At 48.9% G+C, this 26636-nt stretch overlaps 12 protein-coding genes across 12 annotated transcripts; 8 read left to right on the top strand and 4 right to left on the bottom strand.

Annotated features, from left to right (window-relative positions):
* Positions 1-688: 688 nt before the first annotated feature.
* On the top strand, positions 689-2433 carry N7447_005924 (glycosyltransferase family 20 protein; the record flags this gene model as incomplete). Its single annotated transcript, XM_057230186.1, has 5 exons — positions 689-986; positions 1049-1421; positions 1469-1839; positions 1888-2227; positions 2301-2433. The coding sequence occupies 5 exons, from the start codon at positions 689-691 to the stop codon at positions 2431-2433; spliced, it is 1515 nt and encodes a 504-aa protein (XP_057085276.1).
* A 1987-nt stretch (positions 2434-4420) lies between these two features.
* N7447_005923 (uS17 family ribosomal protein) lies at positions 4421-5173 on the top strand (the record flags this gene model as incomplete). Its single annotated transcript, XM_057230185.1, has 1 exon — positions 4421-5173. The coding sequence occupies one exon, from the start codon at positions 4421-4423 to the stop codon at positions 5171-5173; it is 753 nt and encodes a 250-aa protein (XP_057085275.1).
* Positions 5174-5748: 575 nt separating this feature from the next.
* Positions 5749-7247, bottom strand: N7447_005922 (WD40 repeat domain-containing protein; the record flags this gene model as incomplete). Its single annotated transcript, XM_057230184.1, has 3 exons — positions 5749-6927; positions 6988-7153; positions 7210-7247. 3 exons carry the CDS (start codon positions 7245-7247, stop codon positions 5749-5751), a joined length of 1383 nt encoding a protein of 460 aa, XP_057085274.1.
* A 592-nt stretch (positions 7248-7839) lies between these two features.
* Positions 7840-10755, top strand: N7447_005921 (putative spindle pole body component; the record flags this gene model as incomplete). Its single annotated transcript, XM_057230183.1, has 4 exons — positions 7840-7899; positions 7964-8172; positions 8250-10668; positions 10720-10755. The coding sequence occupies 4 exons, from the start codon at positions 7840-7842 to the stop codon at positions 10753-10755; spliced, it is 2724 nt and encodes a 907-aa protein (XP_057085273.1).
* Positions 10756-11256: 501 nt separating this feature from the next.
* On the top strand, positions 11257-11727 carry N7447_005920 (DUF3759 domain-containing protein; the record flags this gene model as incomplete). Its single annotated transcript, XM_057230182.1, has 3 exons — positions 11257-11272; positions 11324-11461; positions 11555-11727. 3 exons carry the CDS (start codon positions 11257-11259, stop codon positions 11725-11727), a joined length of 327 nt encoding a protein of 108 aa, XP_057085272.1.
* A 757-nt stretch (positions 11728-12484) lies between these two features.
* N7447_005919 (60S ribosomal protein eL8) lies at positions 12485-13617 on the bottom strand (the record flags this gene model as incomplete). Its single annotated transcript, XM_057230181.1, has 3 exons — positions 12485-13195; positions 13262-13342; positions 13612-13617. The coding sequence occupies 3 exons, from the start codon at positions 13615-13617 to the stop codon at positions 12485-12487; spliced, it is 798 nt and encodes a 265-aa protein (XP_057085271.1).
* Positions 13618-15718: 2101 nt separating this feature from the next.
* N7447_005918 (putative AP-3 adaptor complex subunit sigma) lies at positions 15719-16334 on the bottom strand (the record flags this gene model as incomplete). The annotated part of the gene is made up of 2 exons (XM_057230180.1): positions 15719-16204; positions 16266-16334. The coding sequence occupies 2 exons, from the start codon at positions 16332-16334 to the stop codon at positions 15719-15721; spliced, it is 555 nt and encodes a 184-aa protein (XP_057085270.1).
* A 178-nt stretch (positions 16335-16512) lies between these two features.
* N7447_005917 (translation initiation/elongation factor MRX8) lies at positions 16513-17520 on the top strand (the record flags this gene model as incomplete). The annotated part of the gene is made up of 2 exons (XM_057230179.1): positions 16513-17021; positions 17094-17520. 2 exons carry the CDS (start codon positions 16513-16515, stop codon positions 17518-17520), a joined length of 936 nt encoding a protein of 311 aa, XP_057085269.1.
* Positions 17521-18386: 866 nt separating this feature from the next.
* On the bottom strand, positions 18387-21736 carry N7447_005916 (F-box/WD repeat-containing protein; the record flags this gene model as incomplete). Its single annotated transcript, XM_057230178.1, has 3 exons — positions 18387-18512; positions 18570-21257; positions 21317-21736. The coding sequence occupies 3 exons, from the start codon at positions 21734-21736 to the stop codon at positions 18387-18389; spliced, it is 3234 nt and encodes a 1077-aa protein (XP_057085268.1).
* Positions 21737-23273: 1537 nt separating this feature from the next.
* N7447_005915 (uncharacterized protein) lies at positions 23274-23566 on the top strand (the record flags this gene model as incomplete). The annotated part of the gene is made up of 2 exons (XM_057230177.1): positions 23274-23279; positions 23393-23566. 2 exons carry the CDS (start codon positions 23274-23276, stop codon positions 23564-23566), a joined length of 180 nt encoding a protein of 59 aa, XP_057085267.1.
* A 248-nt stretch (positions 23567-23814) lies between these two features.
* On the top strand, positions 23815-24372 carry N7447_005914 (uncharacterized protein; the record flags this gene model as incomplete). The annotated part of the gene is made up of 3 exons (XM_057230176.1): positions 23815-23890; positions 23946-24128; positions 24170-24372. 3 exons carry the CDS (start codon positions 23815-23817, stop codon positions 24370-24372), a joined length of 462 nt encoding a protein of 153 aa, XP_057085266.1.
* Positions 24373-24904: 532 nt separating this feature from the next.
* On the top strand, positions 24905-25776 carry N7447_005913 (uncharacterized protein; the record flags this gene model as incomplete). Its single annotated transcript, XM_057230175.1, has 4 exons — positions 24905-24913; positions 24972-25123; positions 25240-25416; positions 25452-25776. 4 exons carry the CDS (start codon positions 24905-24907, stop codon positions 25774-25776), a joined length of 663 nt encoding a protein of 220 aa, XP_057085265.1.
* Between the last annotated feature and the right edge of the window lie 860 nt (positions 25777-26636).

Below are 26636 nucleotides of genomic sequence, written 5' to 3'. Positions count from 1 at the left end.
AAAGGCATCTAAAAAGGCACTTAAAAGACCCCTAGAAAGATCTATATGGATTTTGACATCTAAAAAGAATAAATAATACATCTAGAAGGCATCTGAAAGGCATCAAAAGAACTCCAAACATTGACATCATGTGAAAATTGAATACGATCACCTGACTGGCTGGGCTAGGAAGCCTGTACGATCTTCCTGGCCCAATGCGGAGTCAGAATGACCAAATAACCAGTCTGGAAATCTGAAAATATCTTTCCAAATTACTTGGAAACATAAAAGAAAGATATTTCCTGCTTTTTATATTTCCTTGCTTTTCATATCTTCCACAGTCCTCCATGTGAGCGATATTGAGGTCCACACGTAGTTCCAGTGACGTTCGCATTTCCGTCCCCCCCGCCTTGGTCACCTTCCAACTTTTTTTTTCTACTCTTCATAAGCCTCGACCTTTTGTTTGGAATAACTATTCGCAGCTATTTGGTATAAACCTATGGAGACAGATTGCTAGTCTGCTGCTCATCCGGAGTGAATATCCCCACTTGTCCCAAAAGGTTGGTTCACATTCGTCATGATCTCCAAGGTTTCCCCGCCTACGAAATAGAGTCCTAACTGCCTTTCGGTACAGGAATCCCAGCTTGTGCCTGCAACATACCTTTACTCTAATATAATCCCCCTGGTTTTCGCTTCCCGATAATCCATTATGCCTTCGATCGAGCCCAAGAATGAAGCTCGCCTGCTTCTGGTCTCGAATCGTCTGCCGATCACAATCAAGCGGTCTGATGATGGAAAATATGATTTCTCAATGTCTTCGGGGGGCCTGGTCAGTGGTCTGAGTGGCCTCTCAAAATCAACTACATTCCAGTGGTACGGCTGGCCCGGTCTGGAGGTGCCCGAGCCCGAGATCCCCGTCGTGACCCAGCGCCTCAAGGAAGAATACGGTGCTGTACCAGTATTCATCGATGATGAACTGGCGGATCGACACTACAATGGATTCTCCAGTCAGTAACTCCTCCTCGCGAGCTCCATAGAATGTATACTGATGCATCGCTTTTTTGGATAGACTCCATCCTCTGGCCTCTGTTCCATTACCACCCTGGCGAGATCACCTTCGACGAGTCCGCCTGGGAAGCTTACAAGGAAGCGAACCGTCTTTTCGCAAAGGCCATCGCCAAGGAAGTGCAGGATGGAGACCTGATTTGGGTTCACGACTACCACCTGATGTTACTTCCTGAGATGCTGCGCGAGGAGATCGGTGACAGCAAGAAGAACGTGAAAATCGGTTTCTTCTTACATACACCGTTCCCCAGTAGTGAGATCTATCGAATCCTCCCCGTGCGGAATGAACTGCTCTTGGGTGTCCTGCATTGCGACCTGATCGGCTTCCACACCTACGACTACACACGCCATTTCCTGAGCAGTTGCTCGCGTCTTCTGTTAGTATACCCTACCACAGCCTGGAGCTTATGTCTAACCGTATTAGGGGTCTTGCAACTACGCCCAACGGCATTGAGTTCCAGGGCAAGATTATCACATGCGGAGCTTTCCCCATTGGTATTGACCCTGAGAAGTTCAAGGAAGGATTGAAGAAGGAGAAGGTCCAGAAGCGCATTGCCATGCTGGAGCAGAAGTTCCAGGGTGTGAAATTGATGGTCGGCGTTGATCGTCTTGATTACATCAAGGGCGTGCCCCAGAAGTTGCACGCGCTCGAAGTGTTCCTCAGTGACCACCCAGAATGGGTTGGAAAGGTCGTGCTGGTCCAAGTTGCCGTTCCCAGTCGACAGGATGTTGAGGAGTATCAGAATTTGAGGGCCGTGGTGAACGAACTAGTGGGTCGGATCAATGGAAAGTTTGGTAAGTATTTTCGTCTGGTATCCTGAACAAGACTAATCGTTTTTCAAGGCACGGTCGAGTTCCAGCCTATTCACTTCCTGCACAAGTCCGTCAACTTTGACGAACTCATCGCTCTCTACGCCGTATCAGACGCCTGCATTGTCTCATCTACCCGTGACGGCATGAACCTAGTGGCATACGAGTACATCGCCACCCAACAAAAGCGCCACGGAGTGTTGGTGCTTTCTGAATTCGCCGGAGCTGCCCAGAGTCTGAACGGCAGTATCATTGTGAACCCCTGGAACACCGAAGAACTGGCAGGCGCCTACCAAGAAGCCGTAACCATGAGTGACGAACAGAGGGCTCTCAACTTTGCCAAGTTGGACAGATACGTGTCCAAGTACACCAGGTACGTTTCCTTGTCAATCGCCAGTCAGACCATCCCTTGTAGTTCGTTCCCAACTGACCTTTTCTTTTCCTAGCGCATTCTGGGGCCAGTCTTTCGTCACCGAGCTCACCCGGATATCAGCTCACTCTGCCGATAAATTCCAAACCAAAAAATTGGCGGTAGAGGATGCAAAGAAAGGCAATGTGCCACCCGCGCAAGCTGCGTAATAATCGTTTGATGTTCCTCTTCCGAGACATGTCCCCAGTCTCCTGGTGCTTTGTCGGAACGGGGTCTTTCAAATGAAACTTAGATGGCCTTCACGAACATGGATGAGGCGAAATGTATTTTCTTAGAGGTTTCTCGTTGATTTCTCCTTTTTTTTTCTTTCTAAATTTGATTTCTGTGTACAGGTTTGGTTTCCTCCTAAACCAGATTTATGCTACAGAACATATCCCGAGCTGGGTTAATGGTTCCTCTCAGTCGGGAAATCAACACAGTGTGTGATTATATCCCTGTTACGAGGGGGAAACAACGAACATCATCAACGAGCCAGGCTAGGTCGTTCCTTGGGGAATTTCTTTAAGCTCCGCGCTTCTGTTACTCTCTCTTTACTCTTTTTTTCTATAGAGCTGCCTCGTCGCTTGCAACTGGAACTTGGTGAGTTGGGGAAACTGAACATGTCTAAACTTCGATATAATCAGCCCATGTTACTTAGAGATCAAAATAGCTTTAATATATCTTATCCTTGTGCAAAGTGATACTCAAAAGGAAACAATCTCAGGCCAGTCAGTGTGTAGTAACTGGTTCTGTGCTCATTATAACCCTAGGACCAGTCATTCCCATGTCCAAGGCCGTCCTTCTCTTAATCCATATCCCTCTCATCGACCATAGAGGAGGAACAAGTCCCTGCTTACGATCCCAAGAATGCTACACCGCTCGCATTGGGGAGGTCGTTGGGCGGTGCCACTTTATTTAAAAGCTCGGCTGGGGCGATAGCTGCACGGCTTGGCTAGCGAAAGAGATCTCTCAGTTGTTCGATTAATCAGTCGTCAATATCATACCTTTCCTAACGCGGCGAAGTTGGCCATGGCAGTTGACACAATACGTAACCTTGAAAAGCCACAAATTTCGGAGACGAGGAAAATGAAGCCGGGGAAGAAGAGATATCAATCTCGCAGCATATTGCTACCCTACATTTTGATCACGCAGGTCTAATTTATGTTCAACTGGTTAAAGAGTCATTTCGGGTGCAAGGACTCCTCGGGCAACATAATTGTTTGGTCTTCGAGCCATTACGAGAGCCGCTTTGGCTTCTTGGAAGACACCTTGGAAGTACTAGCGTTCCTTCAGGAGTCCTCAAGCCATTCTTGAGGATCCTACTCCAAGGACTAGACTTTCTTCACTCTGAATGTTATATCATACACACTGGTGATCCACTGTCCCTATTTCTTATAAATATTTCAATCCCGCACCGCCCGTATTCCGGGATGGAAGTCCTATCTATCATTCCAGACCAGACTTTGGACCACTAACAAAGGGAGTTGGTTTACTAAAGATATGTGACTTAAGCGCCGCCGTATGGCTTCAAAGGAACTTTATAATGACCCTTGGCTTCATACTACGCCATGAAAGGGGAGTTGCAGTTATCTTGTATACGACTATCTGCTTCTAATCAAATACTATGTAATTTGAAGCAATTTAGTGCAGTAGATAGACGCGATATAACGATCTTGATAAATTCTGGGATTAACGTTGTTTATTAGGTAGTGGATGTATTCACAATAAGAGAAAAAAAAAAGACATAGATTGATATTCTTGATAGCGAGGTCCTTAAAAGAGGTATCTATGAGGGCCGAGGTAGCGGTTGGAACGGAGTTGGGGGAATTGGGGTGAATTAGACAGTGTAAAGACTTATACAAACAATAAGAAGTGCAGATGCAATCTATATTCTTAAATATGAGGAGTTTACTATTAAATTGCCAAGTTACTCCTGAGTCCATCCAAGTTGATGTCTTATACTACAGTGCAAACAGTGCAAACATGCTTCCCCGAGAAATTCTCGAAATCCTCAACTGCAAACACCGCAAGCTCGCAACCATTTGGGCGGTCACCACTACCACAAACCATTCGCGTGCTTGACCATCTCTATTACCTCGTCTTCTCCAATCCCATCCAAATATCATCCGAAGAGCAACCGCCTGCTCCCCACCAACAATGGCACCAAGCCACCTCCTCCGAGCAACAATGCCTTTCCGAGCCTCAATCACGACACCTCTGTCCCTGACACGCCCCTCAATCGTCCAATCAACCAGATACCTCACCACACCCCTCCGCACCGCCTCAACAACTACCCCAACCCCCACACAACCCAAGACCAAGGGCACAGACACACAAGCGCCCTCCCGACTGCGCAACTACGCCTCAGCCCTGAAAACCGGCACCGTAGTCTCCGTCGGCCGCATGGATCGCACAGTGGGCGTCTGCCACCGCCACACCCTTTGGGACCGACACATCCGCAAGTTTTACCCACAGGAAACGCACTACCTAGTGTCCGACCCGCGCAACTCCCTCCGCGACGGCGACGTAATCGAGTTCTCGTCCGGCGCGCCCAAGAGCCGAAACGTGCACCACGTCGTCGAGCGCATCGTCACTCCCTTTGGCGTGGCGATTGAGGACCGTCCTGCTGTACTGTCAAAGGAGGAGCGTGAGGCGGAGCGTGAGACCCGCTGGGCGGCGAAGTATCTCCGTCGTGAGTCGAAACGACTTGGTCGTGAGGTGAATCTTGTGCAGGAGGCGGCTAAGGCTGGTGTTCCTGTGCCTAAGGGTCAGGTGCTTTCTACTGCGCAGTTGATTCATCGGATTCATGCGGAGAATGAGCGGATTGGGAAAGTCAAGAGGATTGTGCAGGAGAGAGTGGCGGAGAGTGAACGGATCACTCAGGAGAGAATGAAGGAGGCTGAGCAATGAGCAGTTGGCTTTGACTGAAGAAGTGTACGTTTAGCTCTTTTGGGACGGGCTTCAGTTATTGAACTGTTGGATTTTGTCCTTTGGCCTCGTGTTGCATATCGGAGGTTTTGTACTGTATTATACCGCTTCAATCTATTTTCATTTTCATTGTGATATGTTGTATTCATGGAGTGGATCTTCCAGCTACATATGTAAAGATACATAGGTTTAAAGAAGGATGTATGAGGAAAGGAAGGAGAGAAACCACCCATCCATGCCAAAACAAAAAAACGAACAGTGTACATCGTAAACATGGGTTTAGCCTAGATGAGACTGTCTAGTCCAATACCCTAATCATTCGTAAACAGAAAGAAAGTCACTGGTATCACGGAAGAATAACCAACTCCTTTACCCAGAAACGGCAAACTGTGCCCGTCAAATCCTGAACCCTTCAGTTTGGAGGTATGACCCCCGAGAGACGTAGTACCCCCCTCAATGAATCAATTGAGCATGAGGGTTTATTTATCTCCAGCTTTCGGTGTTGCCCAACCTTATGTTTTTCCCATGGGCTCCTCGGTGCTAACTCAAACCGAAGATCATGCTGCCCAGACCCGAACCTTGAGATCAACACTGCCAGTCGCCAGGACACATCGAATGGACATCTTTGTCGCGTTAGGGTCTTCTTTCGCCCCATTAGACGCAGCCTCGGCACCCTTCGCACCCTCACTTGCACCGGCATCCTTAACCAAAGGCGGCGCCCACCGAAGTGAACTGATGAAGTGGTCGTGGGCCACGATCGTGCGCACACACTTGCATTCTTGTGTGAGATCCCAGCACCTCATGGTCTTGTCATCAGCTACCGAGAGAAGGTATTTCCCACCAGGATGGAAAACCAATGAGCGGACCCAGTTGTCGTGACCAACAAGGGTCTTGATGCAGTTTCCGCGGGTATCCCAGAGACGGATGGTCTTATCGCGAGAACCAGTAGCCACAAACTCGGCGGACGATGATGCTGGTGGTGGCTTCTTTAGCCCTGCAAGAGCCGCGAAGTGGGGGTAGCTTGTTGGCGGAGCGAAGGCCACACACTCGATATAGTGCTCGTGGCCTAGGAACGTTGACTTGGTGTCACCCGAAGAGATATCCCACAGACGTGCAACTCGGTCATCTCCACCAGAGAAGAGGAACCGGCCGTCTGGGGATGGTGTAACATCTCGAATCCAGTCTCCATGGCCCTGCATCGATTTGACACAATATCCAGTTGTGACGTCCCATATGCGCAGTGTGAGATCGCGAGAAGCTGAAACTAGCAGGTTTCCTGACATTGGAGATCCTGCAGCTCCGGATGGAATGAACCGAACTGCTGAAACACTGTGGTCGTGTCCTGGTAGCGTTCGGATGTTCTTATACTCATCAGCCGGGTCCCACAATTTGATCGTCAGATCTGACGAGCATGATGCAAGAAGTGTGCCTCCGCGCGGTCCTCCATAATCGACGTCTAGCACTGCCCTGGTATGTCCTTTGATTGTGCGCTCTAGTTCGCCCAACTCCCAGTCCCAAATCTTGATTGTGGTATCATCTGAACCGGAGGCCAATGAAGAGAATATTGGATGGAAAGCGAGACACGATACTGGCGAGCGGTGCGATTGGAGGTCGTGGCGCGCTGGTGCTCGAGGCAGCCAGGAGACTGGGTCTTGATTTTTGCGATTCAGAGAAGTCGGGGTTGCGGTGTCCAACTCAGACTGGAGTGCAGCGCATCGTGCTTCCAAGTCCATAATCTATATCAGAATGTCATATTAACACGAGGAAGGCTTGTGTTGTGGTGTTGATCTTCGCACCTTTTTCTGTAACCGGACTACGCTCGTCCATTTCTTTTCCAATAGCCCTTCATATTTCTTTAGTGTGGTCTCGTCGACTCTGATCGAGTCGCCTAGTTCTTCTCGTAAAGCGGCGGAGCTGTGGTGCAAATTCACAGAGGTGAGGTAGGCGATTATTCCTTTATGTCTGTCGCGAAACACCATCAGCGATCACCCCTAAATGAAGCAGGTCGGGTCACATACAGCTCCTCCGCCTGTCGCGACGTAAGAAGTTGGCTCATGGCGTTATGTGTGCTCTCTATTCTCCCTAATCCAAATGCGCATACACCGGAATTCGATGGAGGGGGAAGCGGCAGTGTCGAATTAAAGGGGAGACGAGGGGTTCTCGAGCTGGAGAGTTTGCGAATTGGCGAATTGATCCAAGAGAAGTAGAAGAAACAGAAAAAGAGAAGAGAAAGATAAATATGAAGTTGTGATCCACCGCGGGGGATTTAACAAAACAATCTGCCAAGGCTTTTGTTTACTTTCTCTTCAACTTCCAACTGTTTATTTTCTTTTTGACCCCGTTTCGACTAATACCTCCACCCCCTGTCAATGTACATTTGATACTTTGACTTGCATATTCATGTTCTAATCAATATCACACTGTCTTATTGATCAAGACAAACAGGTCTTTGACACCCTTTGGGCACCCAACACAGTACGCCCATCTGAACCCACCCCCGAGACACCCCCGCCGCGACCAACTCAGAAACCTTTTATATCTTTCGGAACCTGCTTTGATGCAATGCGCAGTTCTGATCGGACACTGCAGAACGTGCTGACTCCTTTCGTCCCCAGAATCCGTTGATAGTTCTCCGTTCGCCCGTCAGAATGGCTGAAGCCACAGAGGACTTCTCCTCCTTATCCTTGCCCGACCGGTTCGCTCACAAGGTGCGCTCATTCCTGGACAACCAGTCCGATCGATAGGATCACTGAAAAGTCTAACCATATACAGAACTGGAAAGTTCGAAAGGAGGGATACGAAGATGCGAAAGCGCAATTTGAAAAGACCCCCGATGAATCACACCCAGTCTTCGTACCATTCATACAAGATCCCGGTCTGTGGAAAGGGGCGGTGGCAGATTCCAACGTCGCAGCACAGTCAGAAGGTCTTGCAGCATACTGCGCCTTTCTGAAATTCGGAGGAGCCCAGGCCTGCACCAGGTGCGTCAACCCCCGGTCCTAGTCACGACGGTCTTCTTGGTCGCGCCCGAATCCACTGACAATATTCTCATTTATAGATCCCGCGCATATACAATTGGACCAATTGCTGAGAAAGGTCTCCCATCTACACGACCGGCCGGTAAAGCTAGCGCCCAGGAAGCGCTTTTATTATGCGTCGAAGTGGACAAGGCCGATCCGGTGATCGAGGAACTACTACCCATACTATCACACAAAGTACCCAAGGTGGTCGCCGCCACTCTCGCAGCCTTGACCCTCATTTATCACAACTTCGGCTGCAAGCTCGTCGACCCGAAGCAAACGTTGAAGGCACTGACCAAGGTTTTTGGTCATGCCGATAAAAATGTCCGCGCGGAAGCACAAAATCTGACCGTGGAACTCTATCGGTGGCTTCGGGAGGCCATAAAGCCTCTGTTCTGGGCCGAATTGAAACCTGTACAACAGGGAGATTTAGAGAAACTATTCGAAGCTGTGAAGCAGGACCCCACGCCGAAGCAAGAGCGATTCACTCGAGCACAACAAGATGCCATGGCGGCGGCCAGTGCTGCACCGGCAGGCGAGGAGGGTGACGAACCAGTCGGCGATGATTTTGATGAGGAGGAGGATGGGGTGGTGGTTGATGCCTTCGACCTGGCGGAGCCGGTTGATGTCGTGAAGAAAATCCCCGACAACTTCCATGATCAATTGGCCTCGTCGAAATGGAAGGACCGCAAGGAAGCGTTGGACGCTCTCTATAACGTTATCAACGTTCCCCGAATCAAGGACGCACCCTACGATGAGATCGTGCGGGGATTGGCCAAATCTATGAAGGACGCTAACGTCGCTGTCGCCACGGTAGCTGCGAACTGCGTGGACGTGTTGGCCAGGGGCCTTCGCAACGGATTTACCAAATACCGAAGCGTCATTATGGCGCCCATGTTTGAACGTCTGAAAGAAAAGAAGACGACTGTGGCAGATGCTTTGGGCCAGGCGTTGGATGCTGTCTTCACAACCACAACCCTTACGGACTGCCTGGAGGAAATCTTCGAGTATCTCAAGCACAAGAACCCACAGATCAAGCAGGAAACTGTCAAGTTCTTGGTTCGTTGCTTGCGCACAACCCGGACGGTACCAGCCAAGGCAGAGCAAAAAGCGATCGCCGATGCCGGCACAAAGCTATTGACCGAGTCAGCCCCGGCAATCCGCGAAGGAGCTGCTGAAATTCTGGGTACATTAATGAAGATTCTGGGTGAACGGGCCATGAACCCGTATCTCGATGGCCTTGACGAGATTCGTAAAACCAAAATCAAAGAGTACTTCGGAACCGCCGAAGTCAAGGCCAAGGAGCGACCCAAGGCTATTGTGGCACCCCCAAAGCCCGCTGCCCCGGCTGCCAGGAAGGTCGTTGGCAAGAGGCCGCCGGCAACGGGACTGAAAAAACTAGCCCCTGTAGCCGCTCCACCTGCCCCAGAAGAACCCCCGGTCAAACCTGTATCCAGAGGAATCCCTTCGAAGCTCGGTGCTCCCAAGCCCGGTCTTGCAACTCCTGGATCCGCTCTCAAGCTGCAACGGAAACTTGCTGGCCCCGGAACCACTGCGTCGCCATCAAGGCGAGTTGCTGCACCCCCAGAGGAGGATGTGGCTCCCCCGCCGGCTGCTCCCAAGTTCGGTCTTGGTCGTGGCCTTGCGGGTCGGCCCATTGCCAGACCGTCGGCGCCTGCTGAACCTGCCGCCAATGCTATGGCAGCTGCCGACCGTGCTGAGTTGGAGGAATTACGGGCGGATAAGGTGAAGCGTGCCGAATTGGAAGAACTGCGGGCGGAGAAAGAGAACTTATACCGAACGGTGGAGGATATGAAGTCTGAGCGTTCAAGGCTCAACTCAACGATCACTGAACTTCAGAACCAGAATGCACAGCTGATTGAAGACCACACCCGCGATGTCTTGAGCATCAAGGCGAAAGAGACACAACTTGTTCGAGCACGGAGTGACGCGGAAACTGCAGAGGGGAGTGTTCAAAAACAGCAGCGAGAGATCGAAAGATTGAAGCGTGAACTCGCACGAGCACTTCGCGCGTCTGCCATAAGCCCACCTAACGCTACCTCCGACGCTGGAAGCATGGGCATGCCGGACACAAACTCCATGTATCAAGACCACATCAGCAACAGCAATGCTGCTGCACGATCTGGTCTTCACATGGGATCCCGCTTCGAAAGCTCGCGTCCTCGAAGCTACGCCTCTGCTACTCCCAGCGAGGAGAAGGAGCCCAGCGGCATGGAATCACCAGGACTCAGCAGTCGCAATGGCGGCCTTGGCCGACGCAACTTGAGCCCTACATACGGTTACTCGGCCGTTGGTAGTCCCACACGCTCAACCCGAGACTCCAGTGCACATTTCCCCGAAGACGACCAGCAGCCCAGGTCTTCCGAACCGGCAGAGAACTGGAAGCGAGCCGCAGAAGTCACCAGCCAACTGAAGGCGAGAATTGAACAAATGAAGGTGGGTGATTATTATTTACGTATGTCTGAACTGGCTAACAAGAATATACAGGTACGCCAAGGGCTTTCACGACCTCCCCAACGTTAATGACCAAATGACCGCGATTACGTTTATGTCTCGTCCTTCACACTATACACCTTTTTCGCTTGCTTCTTGCTTCAACTTGTGTCTTTAGACGGGGTTTCTCAGTGTCATTCATATTGGAAAGAAAAAGAGATCGGTGAGCATCTCTGGTCTTCTGGGGGTATAAGGCTAGGGCTTTGGGGTTTCTTTGTACTTTTTTTTTTAATGCTTTGGCCGACCTCTGGATCTCCCTGTAATTTCATACCTTGTCTTTTATCCTTCTCACTCTTGGCATTTAGGTCTGAGGGTGTAAAGCCATTTGTTATATCCTATTTCTCCCTCTGTGGTCATTTTACATGTATATCATCTTGTGTAGATATAACTCCGAATATGCCCCTCAATGGTGTGATAAATGTGGCAGACACTAGTATAAAACCCACTACACTACCCCTCTTCCTCTCTCTCTCTCTCTCTCTCTCTCTCTCTCCCACTCTCTTACCACTTTTCTTAACAATCCAATTCAAAATGGGCTGGTTCAGTGGTGAGTATCCCCTTTATACTCCCTTGATACCTTCCACTCACATCTCCCTAGACGATTCCAACCAGGCTCAGGCCTACAACACCTACAACGATCAGCCAGAACACGATCCATCCGTAATCCATGAGCTGATCGCCGGTGCTGCTAGTTACGAGGCAGCCAAGGCCTACGAGAACCACGTTGCTCAGAACGGTATCAACCCCTCCCCATTCCCGCTTTTGATCATTCGATGAATAGAGCCAAGCCTAGGAGTATATAAAGACTAATACTTCTTTGTGATCTTAGGCGAGCCCGACAGCCACGCAAAGGCCAAGGAGATCCTTGCTGGATTTGCTGGTGCCTTTGTCGATCGTGAGGTTGAGTCCAGAGGATTAGACTTTGTTGATAGGGAACGGGCCAAGTACGATGCCAGACAGCAAGTCCATGACGCGTATGATTCCAACGGAAATCAGTTTTAGATCATTTTGTGTGAGATATGGATATTCTTGTATCTATATATATGCAATGTTGTATGTACTGAATATGTTATCCAGGGGGAAATTACCCCTCAATCTCACCTAACATCCATGAATATATATAGCCTAGCTGGTCTTCAATTCTTCAAGCCTTAAAAAACGACCATATGGTCTGTTTCTTCAATAGAATACTATTTGATAGAAGTATGTAGAGGTCTTTTAAGATATGTGCCAAGACGGAACTATCTTTTAGAAAAGACTTGGTATTCTTGGCAGATGTCACATCCCACACAGGCCACACAGGTCCGAAGGGGAGAAAATTTCGATAAGAATGATCGAGATTTATCTATTTGTACATATGAGCTCTCTCGCACAGACTAGTACAAACTACAATTTACAAGATACACTACAAATACATGCAGACGACATGAATGCCTAGTTCTGATGGGACTACAAAGACCATCAATAGATTGAACAGGTAAGAAATGCATTCATGGGTATCTGCAGAAAAGTTGGTACATAGGGCCATTGGAGTTCGTGAGGGAAAAAATGTGTCTTTTTTGTTAGAACAGGATCCAAAAAGGGCCAAAGGGCTCTTTCGCACCCATCTAAAGCTAAAGTGGCCATCAATAGATCGTCAAAGCCTTGAACACCTTGTTGTTCCCCATAACATATTATTTTTGAGATCCGAGCGCTTCGATTAGAAAACGATCCCGTCAAACAGATATCAAAGGAAAAAAAGCTGTAGTTACACAAGCATTTAAACCTTGATGGCGGCGTCGAGAGCCTTCTGCTTCTTCTCGATGCGGGCGTTGGCCTTGGCACCCATGATACCACCACCCCAGTGGCGGCGGGACTCCTCGTTCTTGTCGGTGTAACCCTCCTTGATGGCGGAGAGGAGCTTGGCGAACTCGGCCTTGTCCTCAGCGCGGGTCTCGGTCAGGGCGAGAACGGCGGAGGTCTTCTTGTGGACGACTGTGCCGAGACGGGCCTTGCCCTTGACAATGGCGTAGGGGACACCCATCTTGCGGCAGAGAGCGGGCAGGAAGACAACCAACTCAATGGGGTCAACATCGTGGGCGATGAGGACGAGGGAAGCCTTCTTGTTCTCAACGAGTCCGACGACGTGGTTGAGACCGTACTTGACGTTGTAGGGCTTCTTGGAGACATCCTCCTTCTTCTTGCCCTCAGCGACGGCGGTAGCCTCCTGGACGAGACGCTCCTTCTTCTCGGCCTTGGTCTCAGGACGGTACTTGGAGAGGAGCTTGAAGGTCTGGGCAGCGGTGTTGCGGTCGAGAGTAGCCTGGAACTGAGCAATTGAAGGAGGAACCTTCAAGCGCATGTTCAGGATCTTCTTCTGGCGCTGAAGACGGACATACTCGGGCCACTTGACGAAGCGGGAGAGGTTGCGACGGGGCTGGATGTCCTGGCCGATACCGAAGTTGCGAGTGCGCTTCTCGATAAGGGGGTTCTGTGTGCGAAAGGTTAGCATCTTCAGAACTCAATGCACTCCTAAGGGGAAAGAGAGAAAACGAACCTTGGCGGCCTTCTTGCCAGCGCCAGCCTTGCCCTGGGGGTAGGGCAGAGCGGCGGTCTTCTTTCCGGACTTAGTAGGAGGCTATCATTGAGGAAAGAAGATCAGCGTGCTGTTCACATAGTGCTGCATCTTCTTTGAACTCTAAGGAGAACATGAGCCAAGCCGTGTTACGGGCATTGACTCCATGCTTCCAGCCAAAATCATCACACGATCGCGACACATCTCTTTCGAGGCTGCGCGCGATCGGCGGAATTGCTTAGATCAGAGATCTGAAGCAAAGCGAATGTCGTGAGACATCGCAAGAGAACTAGAAGAGGCCTCTGTTATCAAGAGACATTTTATGTACTCACCACCATTTTGTCGACTGGGATTGCGCTGATTGACGGTTGACGGATGAGAAAGGAGAAAGTTCGTGTGGATGCAACTTATGAAGTTTCTGTGGGTCGCGCTAGCGCGCTCATGTGACCAGGGCTAGGGCTACCCGTTAGGGCAAATTTCCGTAACCATGTGGTAGAAGTCACATGACACCGGGCATCTTTTTTGAGACAGGAGCGATGGCGGGTAACTTCCTCAATAATCATAATCTCCAAAGTAACGATAGTTTTCTAATCTTGCAACTCTTGAATTTATTTAGTAACAATCTTCAAATTCAACCAATGTCAAAATATAGTATTCTCTTCATAGTATGCTGATCAGTATGCAAATCAGCCTTACTCCCGATACATACTCTGGATTGGTCAAAGCGCTGTACTACTCCACACCTGGTAAGATTCCTACGATGTCCATCGATCTATACATGGTGATTGGATGCTGCTTTTAGAGCTTCGGAAACCAGTCATGTACCGCAGTATAGCAGACCGTGCAGGGATACACCTGCAAGGAGTGGAAGGATCGCTTGAACGCGCAAGCCAGAAAGCATTCACCTCGCAGCTATGGCCAAATTCGGAATTAAGCTGGCGCAATTTAGTCCAGTCTGTGGCCGGATTGCCCGTCGGTGTTCATAGCCCAGGTACTGAGTCGAGCAATACCAACGGCCCACCAATATCACCCGAAGACCCTTGTCATGCAAAATGGCAAGTTCCACGTGAACTATACCAAGTTGTTCCAAACGCGGACTGCACATCACAAAGAGGAGGGCCCATGAATTTCCATCACCATTAAAAACTCAGGCATCATCAGAGCATGATTGAGATCTTCTGAGGGCTAAAGCAACTCCGAAAACGTTAAACCTTCCCTATCTCTCCTTGCTCGAATAATTCCCTTTCAAAGCGCAATATAGTCGATAAGCCAGACTTCTCGATTCAGACATGTCAAAAAAGCAGAGAAGTCGCTTGAAGAGTATATAAAGACTACCCGAGCTTGAGTACCCGGACTCAACAACCACTTCGTTAGTTGCTTGGTTGGATGATAGGATGCTCACATTTTTTTTAGGTACTTGCGTACAAGTCAGAAGGACACCGCGCTAGGGATTATGACGCAAGTTAGTGGGTGTGTGGTATGGTAGGCTAGGCACATGTTGTGACAGCAGCATGTCTACCTTCAGCCTAGTCGTGGCATGGAGTCATTCATCAAGCTATCGCTGACCCTATGCCGTATGATCTCTGGTTTTCTACGAATAAAGCGCCGCGAGTGGTTACAAAATGGCTCGAGGATTTCAATTTGCCAACTCATGTGCTCGAAGAAGCCTGATACCCGGTTTTAAGCCTTCAGGTATACCACGCACTTTTTCACCGTGTTTATTGCCCGCAATGCCCTCTACGTTTGTTTCTCCAACGGTACCCTGTGTCGATCAGGAAACCACCATCATGCCAACACATTCTCTAAAAACTAAGCGCAGACCTATCAAATGGTGGATGATTGGTTTATGGCTGCTATGCCTTTGATTATCTATAGAAAGGTTTGGGAATGCAGCAAACATGGCTGATAGCAACCGGTTCAGAAAAATTGATCTGGAAGTACAGACTATACCTACATGGGAATCCATACGAAGAACAGCAAATCTGCCTCGATTGCGATATATTGAATTACAATGAACTCACCCCAGTCACTGTGACTCCCTCGATCAATCTCGTTCAGAGGAAAAGCACCGGTGGCTAAGGATTGGCCAAACAGCACCATAACATTCGTCAGTTGCAACGAGAATGGTTAGTCGAAACTCATCACCCTTTGGGATATGACCGCACTACTAGAGCGAGATGCCCGCTTTTGTTTCCTACATCTGAAGTAAAGAAAATTCGAGTATGTGGCTTTACAAAACTTCGCAATGTACAATCACATCACTCAATATATCATTAAAGGCATCAATAACCGGAAGTCTAAAATAGCACCCCCAAATTTTCCGAAAGCAAGTCTAGAATGCGTAACCAGAACGCCTTGAATAGACCAAACCGGACGCAATAGTCCACAGATCCATCAATATGCAGCTCATAAAAAGATAAAGCATCTATCATCTATAGATCACCTCCACGCCCCCAACCCAGGCAAAGCCCCACGACCCAAACTAGTACTAGCAGCCTGAACAGCCTTCTTCTTACCCAGCGATCCCTCTTGAGCACGCACACCAGCAACAATCTTCTCGATATGCGTCTCCACCACAACACCACCAACAATCATCTCCCCGAGCACAGCATGCAGTGTCTCATACCCAAAGATAAGATCCAACTCGCAGACGTTCTCGAACATGCGATCCAGCGCCTCGACAAATACCTGAATCAGATCGATCAGAGCAAGCGGGGACTCTGTGGACGTAGAGATCATAATGAATGACAGCGTTGCGTAGGTCCGGTATGTGATTTGGGTGGGGGCATCGGAGGGCCCGGAGGCGGAGGAGCTAGCGCCTTGCGAGAGGAGAGGAGGGAGCGGGAGGAAGTTGCATGCACTTGCTGGACGCTGGGCGACTAGATGGTATATTTGCGCGATCAGGGATTGCTGGGTTTGCGTGTCCTGTCTCGGGGGTTAGTTGGGGTTGTCCTGTGCGGCGTTGGTGTGAGTGCGGTCGACTCACCAGCTGTGTGTAGAACTTGGTCAGTCGGGGCTGGCCATTATTATTGAAGACGAGGACTGCGTTGATCATCTTGACTTGTGTGTCTGGAACATAGAGAGAAGGTCAGTCTTATCTGGATGCGATAGCTGATGATGCGGTCTTGGCTCGGGAGACTTGCCCCGTGCGCCGATCTGGAGAAATCGATATCAACTCTACTTTTTTTTATTTGGCTTTTTATCAACACCTTTTCTGGTATCTAAGAGTCATGATGAACTCAATACCAAAATGCAGGAACCCTGCATCCAGGATATCATTATATACAACAATACGAGCCCTATCCTCCTCGAATCCAAATTCAAAGCGCGAGCTCAAAGACCTCACCACAACCGACCTCTGCTACTACTGGGATACAAGGCCCCCCAAAGAGGAACAACTAGCCTTCGCCGATAAAGTCTTTACACCGTCGCGTCACTCACCGCTGAAACTCTGGTCCGCGGCCAAATTCCGCACAACACCATTCGCATCAGTCGAGCCCGAAGTCGCATTCCTGGGCCGCTCTAATGTCGGCAAGAGCTCACTACTCAACGCAATAATGGGACAGGAGATCTGCTGGACATCGTCTAAACCGGGCCGGACGAGGGAAATGAACGCGTTCGGGATTGGAGGTACGAAGGGCGGCGAGTCGAAGGTTGTCTTGCTTGATATGCCGGGATACGGAAAGGCGAGTCGGTCTGAGTGGGGAGCGGAGATTATGAAGTATCTCCAGGGACGGAAACAGTGCGTTATGGCCTTTTCCATTGGCATGAAATACCCATTCATGATGTACAATCACTGACGAAGATATTCCAGACTCCGTCGCGCATACCTTCTCATCGACAGTACGCACGGAATCAAGCAAACAGACGCTGAAATTCTCAGATTATTCCGACACCACGCAATCCCGCACCAGATCATTCTATCCAAGGTCGATAAGTTCCTCGTTAGGAAAATGAAGCAGATGAAGACTGGAGTCACGTCTGCCAATATCGAGCGACTACAGCTCTTGCTTCGGGGTATCAAACCTCTTGTGCAGCCGGATCCGCGGGCTTCGGAGGGGCCTGGGTCTTTAGGTGAGATTTTGACTTGTAGTGCTGAGGCAACGATTGGTCCTGGCCGGGCGCTAGGGATCGACGCTGTTCGCTGGTCAATTTTGTCTGCTGCTGGCATTGATGGGAGTTTGCAGGGTGGTCGACTCGCTGTACCGACTCCTGCAGAGACCCCGGCTACTTTGTCGTGAAAGAACATGTCGTATTGTCCGGATTCGAAATTATCGTCGAGTTTTTTAGACTTGACTCCGTAGTTGGCTAGTCACGTCTGATCAGCCCTTCCCCGAGGGCATGCATATCTATGGGCCAGAGATGAGAAACTTTTTCTTCCTTTTCTGGGGCGAGGATTGAAGTATATGGCTTTGTTTGAGCATGATAGCCAATCCTCCAATCGGACTGGTTATCGTACGCGATCCCGAACTAGCCGACATGGGTCTACGACAGCATACCTAGACCACCAGATAATAATATGGTTCATGTTCGAAGCATTTGAATGCTTCGCTATGTAGAGCCAGCTGCTGTAAGCAGAATACTATACCTACCAAATGCAGTTACAATAAACCTACACACCAACCTAGTATATGACAGAATTTGTGATAAAGATTGTAGATAATCAATCTATTATGAGCAGTCCGTACGGACAAAACAAGGCGAAAAATATGTAAAAGAACATCAGAAGGCAATGTCACCGATTTGGCAGGCAACAGAATGGGAAGTCAAATACGCATCAGGCAAAGACAAAGAAAACGTATCGATGAGAGGATGCATTGAATGACAATATTCGGGGACCTCCACATAAAAGATGATGGAAAAAATATGGAAGATAAAAAAGAAAAACGCCTGGCCCCTTGTCGTAATGTTGCAAGACCAAATAATGCCGACCGCGCTATGCAAAGGATATTTGTTCCGATGGAAGACGAGAGCTGTAAGGATGGGTATCGTGAAGGGGGAATAGTGAGAAGAGAATAAAAGACAGAAGAAATGAAGTGGTATGGGGAGAAAGAAGGTTGTCGGATGTCGAGATAGAGGTCGAAGAGGGAAATGCAGCCTAGCCATCTCAATCAGACAAGTCATCGTCATCTTCGATTCCGCCGAGGATCTCCTGCCCACGTCGGTTGACAACAATACGTTTCGCAAGTTTGCTTTCTGGGACTCCATCCCGTGCAGCACCGAAGTCGAGAACCTGGGTGGAAGCAATATTAGCATAAAGAATCGGAAAACATCATCAGAGAACACTTACTTCGATGTAAGTCAAGCTGTCACGCTGCACTGCAGCAACACATCTGCGGTCATTGAACTTGACTTGCCACACACCACTGAGGTCTGTGAGGAGGTCTCGAACACACTCGCCGTTTCGCACATCCCACATCTTCAGCGTACGATCAGACCCGGAGATGACCTTCTGCCCATCATGCTGGAAGCAGGTGATGGCACCGGTGTGTGCACTCAAGGTGTTCTTGCAGTGGCCGTGCACGGAATCCCAGATTCGGAGAGTGGAGTCAGCGGCAGCCGAGACAAGGAAATCATGCTCTAAAGCGAGCAGACCAACAAGGGAGGTATGGCCTTCGAGGTTGTATAGAACGGCTCCATCGTCTAGTGACCACACCTTGACCATGTGGTCCATGGCTCCACTGATACAACGATTGCGCTTATGGTCAAGAACCACACTGTAGACTTTCATCGAGTGACCCTGCAGTGTGTGTAAAGTCTGTCCGGTGGAAATCTTCCAGACCTTCACCGTGCAATCGTAGCTACCACTCACAAGGGTATCACCGTGGGCTGCAATTGCACGAACAGAGTGCTGATGGCCGGAGAGCACACGCATGAAGTATGGACAGCTAGCGTCATCCACTGTAGGACCACTCTGATAGTAGACTGGGTCACCGGATTTGGGAAGTTTCCACACCCGAAGGTTCGAGTCACGAGACCCAGTAATGATCAATGGTTCTTTAGGCATGATCTCAGGCTTACCATCTGCATCCCTACCGACTTCGGTAGGCAGGACGATTTGCAAGCATCGGACGGTGGAGGTGTGGCCGTGGAAGATCTGAGTACACCTAGCCCGCTCAATGTCCCAGACACGCACTGAGCGATCAGTGGAGCCGGAGACTAGCGTGTTGCCATAGTATTCAAGAGCCCACACACCACCTTCGTGGCCCTCCAATGTTGCCTGCAACGCACCTGTCTTAGTGTCGTACACGTTGATGTTGGTGTCATCGCTTCCCGTAAGAACCTTGTCAGCATCAAATTGCAGACAAGTAACAACATGGCGGTCATGAGCGCGGAAAGCGATATGTTGCGGTTTGACATCCGGCTGCATCCATCCCTTGTGGATAGCAACATGGCGACGGTAGAGGACCTTGAAGAGGAACAGCCCACGAAGAGATGGTAGACCCACTTCAGCGTAGGGCACGGCCCCGGCTGCAGCATTGGCCGCGGCATATGGGGCCTCGGACGCGGCAACATCTCTCCTCCAGTCTGGATCGGCGATATCTCCCCCACTGGATGAGACCTTTCGCTTCGCGAGCTTCCTGCTTGAAGCACGCGTGTTTGCTTTGCGCTTGCCTCGTCGGATCGATGGCATAGACCCTAGAGGGCTCCTGCTGCTGGGACCAGCCATCGAAGGGACAGGAGAAGCCTCAAGATCAGCCCTTGCCAGGGCCACAACGCTGAGATCCTCCTCGTGATCTTCAGGGCCGCTCGACAACTGCCATCCCCATCCCTGTCTTATAGCCCGTTCTAATTCTCCATCTGAGAGATGATATCCGTCCTGGTCAAGAAGGTTCTTCCAGCTCTTTTCATCAGAATTAGTGATGTGTCTCCACTTCTTAGACACCTGCGCAGCACGGCACATAGTCTGAACGTCAAGGTATTTGACGATGTTGAGGCTGAGCTCAAGCGGCAGAAGAGCCAGGAAGTCGCACTTCAAAGTGGGATTAACCACATCGGCCACGAAATGGAGAGTAGGTTTGGGGCATCTCCGGAGAAATTGATACATGAGATATGTCTTGACCTCATCAGGCACGGAATCAAAGAATTCCAACACCTTAGGCATATCCAGGAGGGATGGCGGTGACCGTGAGTTTGCGAGGGAATGACCATTTACCTGGGTCTCATCTGCATCTTGAAGCCGCAAAGCCTTGGAAAAGCGCGAGACATTATGATCTAGACTAGAATCCGTATCAACGTCGAGCCCTTCCGAGTCAAAGGAGGCTTCGCCATGGAGGGCATTCATAGCAGCGACCGGGGAGAGACTCGGGCTCGGGAGGCACATATCCTGCGCCATGGCATTGTCTATTGCCGATAGTTGAGACAGAAGCTCGGGTCTTTCTTGCGTTGTGTATTCCTGGCTTCCATATGTTGTATCGTGACCAAATGAAGCCGATTCATGTGCAGTCGAACTTTCATCCACTTCAGTGGCCTGAGACTCTTGAGTTCCGGGGTTTGAACGAATCCCAGACAATGCATTCTGCAAGTAAGAATTTTGATTGGATGTCTGTATGCCTTTAGCTCCGATTTCAGAGGAGAGGGGTGACGGCAGAGGTTCCCTGCGCGGAAACACCGAGCTATGAATTCTTGGTCTCGGGGCCACATTTTCGCCAGGTCCCCCCAAATTGGTTTCGGTGTCTGGGGTGGCAAGCCCGGCGGCAAGATGGGTTGATCCCACACCACTTTGGCGAGTGCGGCGTGTAATGGGCTCGGAAGGAACCCGCGACGGGCGAGTTCGTGGAAGAACCGAGGGCCGAGGATCATAAAGTGTGACGGGTGAGGCGGCACGACGACGAGTATTGGAAGGGTGACTCGAAGGTTGGCTCGCTATTCTCGGGGTGGCCAGGCGCCGAGCGGGGTTCTCGCCCTCGGAGATGAACGAATTGACAGAGCGAATCTGGCCATTTGACGATCTCAACGCCTCGCTTTTCTCCTTGTACTATATATTATTATACTGTGAGCATTGTAACCAAGACCCAGGGTAGGATAAGATCATACCTCAGCGGCAGCATTTGTGGTATCCTCGGGCTCGTTGAAGACGATTGGTTTGTCACCGATCTTGAACTTGAGATTTCTTAGGGCCGCTGGAGTTGGAGATGAGGCGAGAGGGTATTGTCGGGCATCCAGATCCTTGACGGCTCGCGGGGGTTTGATTGTTAATGGTGGGAAGGAGGTGGTCGTAGTTGTCGTGGTCGTCACCACCGTCGTTCGGGTAGTAGGGGCGAAGGTGAACTGTCCTATAGCCGCATTTGATGGCCCTTGGCCTGGCTCCTCTCTTTCGTCCATTTCACGTTTTCGAGGATGAATGAATCGAGATTCGGGGCTGTGGGTCGCATGAGACGCAGATACGGACGTGTTGTCGGTCAAAGTCGAGTCAACTTCAGATATTTGAACGGAGCTGGGAGCATTCGAAGTCATTGTAAAGCAAGCTCATGTGCAAAAGACAAAGGAACCTGTGTTCCCTGTTTATCTTTTTTTCTAAAATGCCCCTCACGGTACACCAGCGAAACCATCGATGCAAAGGGCATTTAGCACATAGCAGAAGAATGATCAAGCTGTTGGGGGGAAACAAACAGGAAGCAAGGAAGTAAAGGAAGCAAAAGGGAAGGGGAGAAAGAAACAGTGGCGGCTGACAAGGAGTTGGGGCGGAGAACAACATTTATTCCGGTTCCCGTAGGTGAACGATGTCATGAGCCCAACGTTCTTTTTTCTTTTTTCTTCTTTACAATTTACTATTACATATTAGAAATTCGATGCCCTCTACATTGATTAATGCCCAAGATGATCCGAGTGTGAAACCTGGAGAAATCCCTCCTTTCTGCTCTAGACCGGCAGAATTCACCAGATAAAAGGTGGGACCGATATGACCTCAGATAAGCAGGTCTACTTCCCTTTGGTCTCAAGCCATTTACAACGTCCATATTGAATGGATACTATAGATTTGCCTCTACATAGATATCGTAATTCATTCCAAAAAAATCAACTATCAAGTTTTTGATTTGCCATCGCCACATATCACGTGAAGTGGGGGCGTGCTCCGGGTGGCTTCTTGGCAATTTCATTGTTGTGAAGAAGTAATCTACTAGGGGCTTGGGCACAGGGCACAGGGGTACAGAATAATCATCTCGTAGTCCGTTGCCCCTTACTACCTACTCTATGCAAGTCATATCTTGCCCTAGATGGAATACCCACGGGCCGATAACTGCAATATGTCTCGGTCTCCCCCGCATCTATTTAGGTCTATTTAGGGTTTGGTTACTTTTACTCTCCCATATCCGTGATATTTCCCACTACACTTGGCTTGACACGTTTATACGGAGTAGAGGAACACATAATGGAGTTATATCACCGGGCCGCTTGTTCACTGGAAATCCGATAGGAGATAGGGTTGTCCCGATATATATATATCATAGCGAAGTGACGTTTATAAATTGCGGATATCAAAAAAGAGAAAAAGATAGATGATTACGGTACTAATGCAGTGAGAGCGTAGGATATAGTAGTCATTATTTCCAATACCCATGAATAAACTTACTAACCCCTCAGATGTTTCAAGATACACGGTATCCTTTGTTGATATCTAGCAACTGATCCAAAGATATTTTATTCTTAGAGCTCGCAGTTCTACTTTTTTCTTTGTATTTTTGTCCACATTCCGCATAGATATATACTATCCTCGTCTTCTCCCATTATAAGGTTCAATTCTTTCACTTTCGATCTGTCATACTCATACTGTCAGTAGCATGTCTCACCCCAAGAAAACCGTAGCTTTAGGAGCCGTCTCCGAGTTTGGGACACCCCGGCCTGAAATACAAGCGGATAAAATCCACCGGTTTCCCGTGATCGTGAGTAGCCCCGATCAACTATGTCAAATCAATAGTACCCGAGATGGACCCAACCAATTCTTACGGTACAATAGGAGCAAACCTTTGTGTTAATGAAGATAACATTACATATGACTGTAAGTCGATTTCCCCACGAGGTGTATGCTTTTGTAGCTGTGATCCAATATGCGCTTTATAGATCGCATCATTTTTATATATGCGGTTAGTCATGGCCTAAATTATGTACTAGCTATTCAAGCGCCTAACATCGAACTTAGTGGATTATTGCCTATGGATGCATTTGACGAGCGGATTCTGCGAGAAAAAGCGCGTTCACGAGCGCTATAATTATTCCTGTTTTATAGAAGGGAAGACCCGGGGCAATCTCGCACGTAACCGAGCGGAATATGTCCTATATGTGTGATTGAAAGACATATGAACGAAGCTGATCAACTTCTCGACCTTCTAGTGAGTCCCTCGATACCTTATGTTTATCGAGCAGCGCTAATGGCTATATCTTATAGGAAGATGGCATCTTCAATGCTCTACTAAGAGGCGTTCTACATGCTGTCCAGCTTACTGTCATGACTGGTGAGCGCGGCACTGCAGATCGCCTAATCAACGGCCTAAAGAAGGATGGATTTTGTCAGCTCCCATGACGATCGAGTGAGAATGCGTAATATGATATTCGAAGGGAAGGCCCTCCGACGGTTGAGCACAATGTGTGCTGAAATCCCGGCATTGCCTGGTATGTACACTCTATTGTTGCTCATTCTTGGTGTTGCTGCTTACGCGTTGAACAGACGAACGTAGCTTGGGAATACACATCTTCTACAAACTAGAATGCCCTGCATCCTACGATATACCTGGACTTACTGGTTCCCAAGACGACACCATTGAATATCCGCGGACTTCGTACTGGAAGAGGACGAGGCGTTTTTACGGAAGCGTCGACAGCGGCTTTCACAGCTATATTCATTTATCTTGTTTCTTCGTTTGTCTTAACGTTTTCCTTTCTTTAATCAAGGCTCAGGACTAACACCCAGAAGTGTCGGGTTGAGAGTGAATTCTCTTCTTTCTACCTCACCCGGTGGTGAGGCTCAATGGAAGGAGGCAAATTTCGACGCAGTGCTCCGTTCTGACGAGGTCGGGATTCCCATGCCCGCTAGGCATCAAGGTATAGGTAAAAGGCAAGCTAGAGAAACACGGCGATATGTTAATCCGGCTTAACTGCCGCTCCTATCCAAACCATCGAATGCAATCTGGTTTTAGTAGACGGAGGTGCATGTAGACGATATGATCTTCTTCAACCAAGAAGACGTGGATGCTGATCAGTCCAGGGTGCACGGAGTGGCTCAGTCATTGACTTACTCTATTGTAGTCGACCCAGACGATATTTCCGAAATCGAGCGTAAAAGAAAACGCACTGAACGCTCGAGAAGATCCCGGATACCCTTCAATGAGCCACAGGAGGAACATTATGCAATATGTCCCGTTAGCCGCGATGGAGTCCACCTTTCTCAGGATAGTTGAGAGATTCGAAGAAACTTTCCCCCGGCTAAATACATTCGTCCTTTGCAGGGTGCAGGTTCGAAGCCCATTGTCACGGCAAGAACAGTAGATTATGTTCATGATCGTCATGATGCCACCAAGAAGCTAGATGAAGAGAACAAAGATAACTAGGAGAACCTGCAGAAGGCTGGGCGTCACTATCGGTGTGAGTACAACACTTGGAACTTCTAGCCCAGCAAGTCTATAAGTCATGAGAGTGGTCTATCAAATGTCATCAGTTCTAATCGATATTGAAGATACAATGTACTAATTGAAAGGACTACCAGCACACCCTGTGCTATGGTTATTATTCTGTAAAGGACAACCAAATTCCGTATATACATTACTGCTACAGCTGCTTGATCGGATACGACTTCGATAGCAATCTGATGGAAGAACTGATTAAGCGTACCCGAACGCGCAGAATAATGTACTTTATCTTTGTCAGGGAGGCACCGCCAGATTTGAATTGGCAAACGGCTAGAGAAATTAGTAAAAATAACTGCCATCCTTCAAAGCATTCATATAACAACATTTGGACTGCAGCGATGACGAGGCTCGTGCAATAATCAACACTCTCCGGAAACTAGGCATTCTGGAATCAACTTTGTCCAAGGGGAGGAAATACCTCCATAGGATAGGGTTCCCCAGATTCTCAGAAGGACAATCCCATCCTTGCAACACCATTTACAGCGAAATCCTGGCCCCCATGTTGCTTATCCGGTAATATGTAAGTGACTCCATACATCTGCGAGAAGTTCTACGGGTATACACGAACTAATTACCGAGAAGTACGAGAAACCCCCTCCTAACCCCATTAAAGTGACTCGCTCACATTGGTCACGTTCTGGTATACCGATCTTGGGCAGATTCACGAGTGAGTCCGCTGAGAAGACTGATACCATTGACCATCGCTCGCAACCTAAACTTTGGAAACGAGTGCGCTCTAACCCTTCTGCCAGTGGGTATTTCTTTGAGGGGCAGACCTCAAACAGCGTTTCGAAGCGGTTGCTGGATTCGTCAGATGAAGGATTTGAAGATGATGCTTCTACTCGGGAGGCTAAGACGACGAAGCTCAGATAGAGGAATGATCGCAGTAGTTTACGGAGTATATTTTGTGCTAGTGTTTCCTAATTCTTTTTGGATATCCACTTATTCCAGAACAATGAGTTATTTCGCATTCAGCACAGTCCATGAGAGTGAATCTTTTCATACACATCATAGTTATTAAAATGTTGACTACATAAGAAAAATAAGCTTTATGGTGGAAAAAGCTCTTCTATACGGAATAATTATTCCTCCATATACTCCGTAAATCTCCATCTTTTATCCTGCAATTCCTGGCCATACCCCCCCCCCCCCCCCCCTACCTACTAAGATATCCTAATTTTGTACATTTTGTCGCAAAATGATGTCCAGACTCAATACTTGAAAAGTGGGATGTGAAATGTGGAGGATTTCCATGATTTTCGTGCCTTGACCCACACAGAAGACAATAGATAGATGATAGAGCGTATCCAAAACCCTGGAACGAGACCAGGGCTATTGGAGTCGACTATTGGCGACCATCAGGGGGTATCCGCATTACTATTTGGCCTAGCTACCTGCCAAACCACTAGCCTAGATTCAATAGCGTGCTCCGTTTGACTGGTCATAGGGTACATGGTGTACAGTGGTTTTTTTTTTCTCAAGTTGTGTTTTTAAAGACCATTTGATTTGTTCATTTCCTTCGGTTTACTATTGACGCGTACAGCCAAGTCGGAGTAGACCAAAAAAGGAAAAGCTAATTACGTACAGAGAGGTCGATCGACGTTCGGCCAAACAGAATCTGGTGGAGAGGGATCTCGATCCGAAGTGAAATCACGCCCCCCGGAGTGTCATCGCCTCGTGGGTCGCGGTGCACGGAGAAGATAGGATCTCCGTAATCGGATCTGATCTCTAAA

The sequence above is a fragment of the Penicillium robsamsonii genome (genome assembly GCF_028829455.1).
Source record: "Penicillium robsamsonii strain IBT 29466 chromosome Unknown utg000003l_segment0_segment0, whole genome shotgun sequence".
Classification (NCBI taxonomy): domain Eukaryota; kingdom Fungi; phylum Ascomycota; class Eurotiomycetes; order Eurotiales; family Aspergillaceae; genus Penicillium; species Penicillium robsamsonii.
The sequence above is the reverse complement of the archived record's forward strand: the minus strand, read 5'-3'. Positions and strand labels throughout refer to the sequence as shown.